The sequence below is a fragment of the Pyxicephalus adspersus genome, chromosome 1, assembly GCF_032062135.1.
Source record: "Pyxicephalus adspersus chromosome 1, UCB_Pads_2.0, whole genome shotgun sequence".
NCBI lineage: Eukaryota > Metazoa > Chordata > Amphibia > Anura > Pyxicephalidae > Pyxicephalus > Pyxicephalus adspersus.
In genome coordinates, this window is record NC_092858.1 from 106751299 (window position 1) to 106760105 (window position 8807).

General features: G+C 42.3%; 1 protein-coding gene across 2 annotated transcripts in view; it reads right to left on the minus strand.

Annotated features, from left to right (window-relative positions):
- The window catches only part of PPARD (peroxisome proliferator activated receptor delta), a 43204-nt gene extending 34836 nt beyond the window's left edge, over positions 1–8368 (minus strand). For both annotated transcript variants that reach the window (XM_072422777.1, XM_072422772.1), the window contains exons 1-2: positions 8284–8368; positions 405–550 (exon numbers count right to left, since the gene is read on the minus strand). In XM_072422777.1, the coding sequence (XP_072278878.1) occupies positions 405–550; positions 8284–8293 (156 nt within the window). In that variant the 5' untranslated portion in view covers positions 8294–8368. The remainder of the gene's footprint in view (positions 1–404; positions 551–8283) is intronic.
- Between the last annotated feature and the right edge of the window lie 439 nt (positions 8369–8807).

Consider the following 8807-nt stretch of genomic DNA (forward strand, 5'->3'; position numbering starts at 1 on the left):
TATCTACTAGAACCCCTGTTCGGACATATTTCTGTAAGTTACAGGTCTACAATTTAAAAAAAAATTTCATGAAAAACAGTGGATCACTTTTGGTACAGAAATCTAGACCTCAGTGTAACGCCCAGGTGGTTAAGCATTGACAGCTATAGTAGCCTGCAGTACAATATAGATATATATGCTGGTTAAAGAATGTGAATCTTCGAAGCCCCAGTATACTATATTTCTAAGTATTACTGACTGATTCGTTACCAAAAACACCTTCAGTTATCTTTCTTCTACTGACCTGATCAATAATCTCTTGATATCCATAACCTATGGTAAAACATTTTCCCTGTGATTGAGGTTTGTAGTGCAGATTTCCTGTGACATGTCCTTTTAAAATTGTAAAAAAATTAATATACTACCTTGCAGCCTTCACATGCATGTACCCCATAATGGAACCCCGATGCTATGTCACCACAAATTTTGCAGTCCACAGTAGGCACAGTATCTTGACTTGGTTGGGTTGCGGGTATCTGCTCATCTGAAGAAGGAGATCGAGGTGGGCTTTCTGCAATAATAGTAAGCCACTTGTAAACATTTGCATTGTAAGTAATTCTAGGATTTACATTTGCCAATTCAATTCTTTGCAAACACATCTCAAGGGACAAGCTTTGGCCAGCATTAATATTTAAATAATACCAATTAGATACTAATGCTAATTTATAGAAATTATAAGGAAGAAGTATGTAAAAAAGAGACACAACTTGCATGTATATAATATAAATAGATAAAAAAATCAAATTTCCAGGCACTTCCTCCTTTCAGATCCCTGGCGTGTGAGAAACTCTACGGCCAGGGAATACTCGTGCTGGTCGAGAGCATACAAGACCTTCTTCCATATCGATTTCCTTACTCAGAACTCTCTGCTCCCCAGTATCCAATCCATTACTTACCATCCAGTTTTTCTATCAGACCATGCCCCGGTATTGCTGCATCTCCAATTACCCAATGTTTTTATAACCCATTACGCTGGCATTACCCTTCATATCTCTCTTCTTCCTCCAAATAATTTCATCCTGGAGTAACTTTTTGGATGATAATATCCAGCATTGGGACTCCCCGGTGCTATTATGGGAATCTGGCAAGGTGATTCTGAGAGGACACATTACTTCCTACATGAGGGGCATTAGAAAGGAAGAAACCAAACTTCGAACACAATTATATAATAATGTATCATTGACAAACCATTCACATTTGCAGAACCCTTCTGAGGAAACTAGGCGTGCCAGCCTTGATTCTTGACAATCACCTCCATACGCTAGCCCAACGCAAAGCAAAACCTATTTAAATACAAGTATTACTGTTGGGGCAATCAGACAGGTACGTTGTTGGCAAAACTGGCCAGCCCTAATGGACCCAAGAGGGCAATACATACCTTACGTGACCCAATACAAGGGACCAGACACCACACTCCTAAAGCTATAAAGATATCCTAAAGCTCCTGGAACAGCACTTTTCCCCAGTATACTCAGCTCAACCCCCTGACCAAGAAGACTTAAATGTCCTACTCCAGGACAGATAAAGCAGATAAACTACCCTGTTTATCTGCTTCACAACAAGAGGTTCTTAATGCCCCAATTGAACTCTCTGAAATCTTCCTATGGGTAAAACACCAGGGCCGGATGGCTTACCTGCTAAAATTTACAAACCCCTCGAGTCATATCTTTCTCTTTTACTGAGAGAGATTTTTAATGGTATCCTCCTTGACCAGCTTTCTCTTCCCTCCTTCAACGAGGCCTACACGTCCCTCATCCCTAAACCCCTCAAAAATCCTGAAACACCTGCTGTCACAGATCCCCGCAAGGCTAGAACATCTGTGCCTCCTTCTGGCTCACCCACCATGCACTCTCCTGCTGCCAGCACCAACTCTGCTTTTGGATCTAACTCTCTGCATACTTCCTGGTCCAGGTGACCCTTGATCAGCTGCTCCCTGGCCTCAGAGGACTCAGAGTGTTCCGCAGACGCACTCCATCCGCTGGCAGGCATGTGAACAACATCTAAAACTGTCTCGTCACCAGCACTCCATCTGCTGGTGGGTTTGGTGTCTGTGGCTCACATGACCCACACTCATCACATGACATCCCCTTTTTAAGGAAGTTGCTGGCAACAGGAAGTTGCCTGGACAAGGAGTTCCTTGTGGTTCTGGTCCCAGGTTTCTACTGCTCCAGTTTGTGCGTTCTGTTCCTGATCTATCCCTTTACTGACCCTGGCTTGTTTCCTGACAACTCCTTATTGCTGCCTGCCCCGACCTTTGGCTTGTTCGACTGTTCTGCTCTCCCTCTGGCACTACGTTTCTGTTCCTGCTAGTTAGCAGTCACCTGCCTTAGCAGGCACGGTGGCCGCAACCTGGCAGCAGCTCGCCGAACAACAACCTCAACTCTAGAGGCTCTGAAGAAGACTGAGCTACTGCTTAGACCCTGCGCCCCATGCATGTCTCCACCCACTGGGTTTGTGACACAGAGGGTCCACCACTTTGCCCTGTGGAGCCGTGACAGTTTGTCCAGGCCCGGACCCTGCTGACACTCCGTTACCTGATTCCATGCAGGTCCTGTGAGACGGGATTCAAAAACAGAAGTCCCTTCAAATTAAAGTTGTGGACTTCCTCCTGGGGTGTCATGAATGTCTTAATGAGTTCCAATCTGCCATTAACCAGTCTCCTACCTCCGCGACTGGAACTCCAGCCCCTGTACCTGGGACTCCTGTACCCACAACAGCTTCAAACACTATGCCATCATACTCTGCACTTCGGATTCCTACTCCCTCCCGTCACTCCGGTGACCCTAAGCTCTGTCATGGATTTGTTAACCAATGCCAAATCCAGTTTGAATTGCAGCCCTGGAACTTTCCTACAGAAAGAACCAAGGTGGCTTTCTTAATTTCCTTGTTGTTGGGGGAGGCCCTTGCTTGGGCTTCGCCCCTCTGGAAAAAGGGTGATCCTATCCTGGGAGACTTCACTGCCCTTCTACAGACCTTCCGCAAGGTCTTTGATGAACCTGGCTGGGCCTCTTCTGCAGCCTTAGAAAATTTTGGGACTACGTCAAGCCTCCCTTTCGGTAGGCCAATATGCAATGAAATTCCAAACCCTGGCATCCAAATTAAATTGGAACAATGACGCCATGGTGGCAGTCTTCTGGCAGGGGGTCACAGGCCATATTAAAGATGAGCTTGCTGGCCGTGATCTTCCCCCTACCCTTGATGACCTGGTGTCTCTCTATGTCCAGATCGACATTTGCTTCCAGGAGCGGGCTTGGGAAACCCAGAAGTCCGGCGTCCCATTAAATTGGCTCCAACTTTCCAAACCCCCCTTTTCCTACAGTTGATCCTATGCAAGTGGACCATGCTCGACTTACTCCTAAAGAGCGGGCCCCACCTGAACCTTTGTTTGTACTGTGCTGGGGAAGGCCCCAAATGCCAGTGCCTAGGGAAATGGGGAGAGGGCTCCCTGGGCAAACCAATTACCTCTCCACTGTCTAAACTAACTTTTCCTGTCTGGATCCCATCTGATAAGCAACATTTCTGAACCCAAGCCTTTTTGGACTGCTGGGAACTTAATCAACCAACAATTGGTCTCTGAGGATAACATCCCTATGGTGCCCCTATCCAAGCTTTTGGTGGTCTCTGTGGTTAATGGCACTGCTCTACCTGACTACATCCAGCATGCCACCGTCCCACTCTCCATAAAACTTGGGGCCCTGCACACTTAGGCCATTTCCTTTTTGGTGGTTCCTAAGATCATTCATCCAGTTTTGTTGGGGTTGCCATAGTTACGAAAACATGCCCCCATCATTGAATGGAGCACTGAAGACATACTCTACATGCTTTCAGAAGTGCCTTTCTAAAATTCTTCCTGTCCAACAGGTTTGCTCTTCAGCCACGTGCCCTATCCCTGGGCTACCCAAACAATACTGGGAATTTCTGGACAATTTTTGCAAAAAGCAGGCTGAGACTTTACCACCACATCGCCCCTACGATTGTGGTATTTTCCTCCTCCCTGGCTCTTCTCCTCCTTGTGGCAGAGTCTATCCTCTCTCTATTCCGGTGACTAAAGCCATGTCCGAATACATCCAAAAGAATTTGGCGAGGGGCTTCATCCGTAAGTCTTCTTCCCCAGCGGGGGCTGGATTCTTCTTCGTTCAGAAAAAAGATGGTTCCTTACGTCCCTGCATTGATTATAGAGGTCTAAACAAGACCACCATCAAAAATAAGTATCCCTTGCCTCTGATCTCCAAATTATTTGACTGTCTCCAAGGAGCATCTGCCTACAATTTAATTTGCATCTGCAAGGGTGATGAATGGAAGACAGCTTTCAATAACTGAGATGGCCACTAAGAATACCTGGTTATGCTGTTTGGGCTCTGCAATGCCCAAGCAGTATTCCAAGATTTTCTAAATGATGTCTTCTAGGATCTACTTTACGTCTACTTGATTGTCTATTTGGATGATATTCTGGTGTACTTCGCCAACTACTACTGGCAGTTTATCCAAGACTACTCCTCGCTCGTTGCGCCCATTACATCAATGACAAAGAAAGGGAGCAATTGTAAGGCCTGGTCACCTGAGGCTCTCCAGGCCTTTCAAATACTAAAGAAAGCTTTTGCTTCTGCTCCTGTGTTGGTTGCCCCAACACTTCTCAGCCTTCACGGGCAAAAGAAGACTTTTGCACTGATTAGCCGTAAGTACTAGTGGCCGGATCTGAGACAAGATGTAATGGACTTCCTCTACCTGGCCTTCCGTCTGCCTCGACCTTGGCAAAGATCTTTCTCAAGGAATTCGTTTGGCTACATGGCTTGCCGTCTCAAGTCGCGGAGTTTAATTTCCTTGCTGCTTCTAGAGGGCTCTTTGTCGCCTTCTAGAGATCAAGTTGGAATTCTCTTCAGCCTATCACCCTCAGGACCAATGGGCAAACTGAGAGAATTAATCAAGCGCTGGAACAATATCTAAGTTTTTATACCAACTCCCAGCAAGATGAGTGGTCAGAACTCCTGCCGTGGGCTGAACTTGCCCACAATAGTCGAGTCAGCGAATCCACGTCTGACTCCCTTCTTCGTTTCCAGTCTTCAGCTAAGGCTTCCTTCCCTTGTTCCTTTCTCGTCAGACATTCCTGCTGCTGCTGCTCATAATTTTTAGCAGGTGGACACTATCCCCTGGACACTATGCTGCTCGCTGCCCTATCCCCAACTAAAGCAATATCTAAATTTTACAAATTTCTCACAGAAACTATAGATTATGACACTCTATCCACGGGCCTGGTGGGTTGGCGGCAACATTTCCCAAATTTGGACTCACCAACCTTGTTGCAAATGCTGCAAGTATCCTGAAGAGCAGTGCCCTTGGTCCAATACCAAGAAATGTTTTTCAAATTATTTCACAGAGCATATATCTCTCCATCCCGAGGGTATCAAATGGGCCTAACAGAGTCGAACAGTTGCCCTAAATGTGGTGCACCTTAAGCTGAACTTTTCAATATCTTTTAGGACTGTCTCATAATTAAATGTTTTTAGAGACAAGTTGCTCGGTTGCTCGTTATATCCAAAGGCACCTGGGTAATTTTCTTCCCTTTACACCCCTCTGGGCAATATTTGGTATGGTGGGTGGAGACGGTATTCTCTACTCTCGTGGTGACAAACGACTGTTACTCCTATTGCCCCCCGCAGTTGGTCGAAAATCTATTCTCCGCTGTTGGAATTCCATGCCCCCCCCCCAGCTCCAGCTGTTCCTTACAAGGCTAAGCATTTGTTTAAAATGGAATGGGTTGAGGCCTCTTACTCCAAAGAATCTAAAGCTTTAAAATTGTGTGAGATCTGGAGAGCTTTATTGAAACGCTGAATGCAACCCCTAAAGCTCATCTCCTTAATTGTTTCAATCTAACTACCTGGTACCTCACCAGAGTTCTGGAGGGCGAACCTCCTATTCAATACCCGGTCTAAAATGAAAGAGAGGAACGACTCTTCCTCCACCGTAATTATTTGAACCTGCTCTCTCTGATATGTATCCCCTCTGTCCCTCGTAATTCCCTTACCCACTCCTAGCTATAAATATACTGATGGCTATAACTGGATGATAAGTACGGTTCTTTAACTGGCGTTCCTTGCCATTGCACTGTTGTTACTGACACATAATAAATGTATGTTACTGCCAACTTTGGAAAATTTCTGTTATCTTTCTGCCAAATGATTGCCTTGTAATGTATCTGTAATGTTTTACCCGAGAATTGTTTAAACAATAAAAATATTTAAAAAAAAATACATAAAAGAAGATTATAGTATACTGGGATGGATGCCTAATTGCATTCTGCCACTGTTTCAGAGGTGTGATTGATTCTATAACTGGTCAATGCCCACTTCAACTGGAAGTATAACTGTGAGGCTCTAATAACCCAATTCAAATTAGGTGAGGGAATGAGTGGAAAGACTGCAGGGGGTAGTGGACGGTGCAGTGGAAGGATGTACAACCTATTATCAAGCCAAATCACTGACCCATGTTCCTACAGGTCTTTTTCTTCCACTACTCCACAATCCACATAGAATTATATTGACTTCATCATTGATCTTCTTCCTTCTGATTGCTGTAAAGTAATTTGGGAAGTGCAGACCGCTTTTTCAAAATGATGCACGCTATACCTCTCCTTTCCTTGCCTTCATGTCTGTCAACATCCGGGAAATCCTTACACTACCGTGCATGCCCATTTTTCATTGTCCACAGTGGGAATCCTCACTTCCCTTTTCCTAAATCCTGTTCCCAAGAGATGCCTATACTCAGTGAAATTCAAAGATTTCCATTTCATTTGGTCCCAGACTTCTGATTGTCTTTAGCAAACTGCCCCTGCTGATTGGATCTGTCTGCTGGCTACCAGGAACAATTTGCTTCATATTATATTAGGCCATATGTGATCACCAATTAAATATATTAGGTCTGCCTCTACAACTTCAATTACCAAATTCATTACTCAAATATCTGCTCCTAAAGAGATTTTAATTTTATTAAACTTTGAAGAGATGAAAACATTTAGTTTGATCTGGAGTATGAGGCATATGCAATGTATTTATAATATCTACTAATACCCCAAGTAACAAAACAGGTGAAACTTTTAAAAAAACAATAGTACTTTAAAATAATGCAAGTCTTTGGACAGCACTTGGGGGATAGCCCCTTATAAATACAAGTCACAGTTTGATACCACAAATACAACCTATTATTCGGACTGTTTATTGTAATTAAGGAATTATAATGCCATAATTTTGCCACATGAGACAGTTTCATACTAGAACTAATATTTTGTGAAGCCATTTGGATCAGTTTTATCAGATTTCTTTCCAAAGTTGGTTCAAAACGTTCTATCTGAAATTGCCCGGACCCCATAGATATAAGTTATCTGCTGTTATCTGGACAAAAAGGAACTCTGGATTTATATTCAGACATCTCATATAAATATCTGATCCTACAAAGACCTTGATAATCTCGCATCAAAATCAAAGGAAATTTTTTTGCAAAACTTACCACAGATAAATTCACATCATAAAATCAATACATTTTTTACATCCAACAATATATCGATCAGATTCAAAATGAAAAATAGTTGACAATTTAAATACATTAAAATACATATTTAGCCAAAAAAGTAGGAATGTGTTCAAACCCCTCTATCTTTATTTTTTGCTGTGCTCTTACTAGCCTGGAGATGCAAAAGAAAGGAGCATCAAATATCAGAAAAGATATTATTAAGTACACCTAACAACAAAAAACAAACAAACACATGCACACCCAATAATGTAAGGCTTCTATTCTCTACCGAAAAAGTGAAATTAACTGTCAGCTAAATGTCAATCAAATAGTTAATATAGGTATGAATACATAACCCCCGAAATCCATAAGCACTAATTCATTTCTGACATATTCTAAACTATCCCACTGTAAAACATACCATTTCAAATTTTATCCCACAAACCTCATAACTGTGTTTATGCAAAAAAATCGTGAGAAAAAAAACGCTTGTAAATAAATGTTAAACAACAAGAGTAACGTCCTCTTTTTTTTCTTCTGTAATAGTGGAGAATATTAGCTTTTTCACAGCTACACACACAGATAGGCAGAGGAATACAGAAAGTACCTCAAACATCTACACACTTCCTACTATGTTTACAGCAAGGAGTCTGTTCATACACACACACACACACACACACAATGCACAGCACATATTTACAGGCATAAATTAGCCAATATTAGTGTTAAAGCATAATTTACCGTCTTTCATCTGTCTGCGGTGACAGGATTTTTTTTTTTAATTCTGGAATTAAAGAGCCCCCCCTTCCTGCTATGCTGTTTCCTGTGACTCAGATGACATCACAGCAAGCGGCCTGGAATGTGTGTGGTGGGGGTGGAGAGTATTACATGCATTATTTGCGAACTCTTGAAACCTTCACAATTTTCTGAATCCTTTCAGTATAATTTTATGTATACAAACTTGTTACAATACTCATTGCTACTGCTTCAGATAAAAAATTACACTGTTACAGTACTGGACAGTTCAAAAGTTAAATGTCATGCTTTATGGAAAAGCAAAATAAAGTCTGTACACAATTAGATTATATATATATATATATATATATATATATATATATAAACAAACACAAATAAGAATTTACAACCAGGAGGATGGTTAGTTTATGTTTTTGTCTGATGTGTATGATGTTTGTAATTACATATCTGCATGAGATAAATTAACCTGACAGTACCAAATAACTGTATTTAACCAAAATAAACAGCAC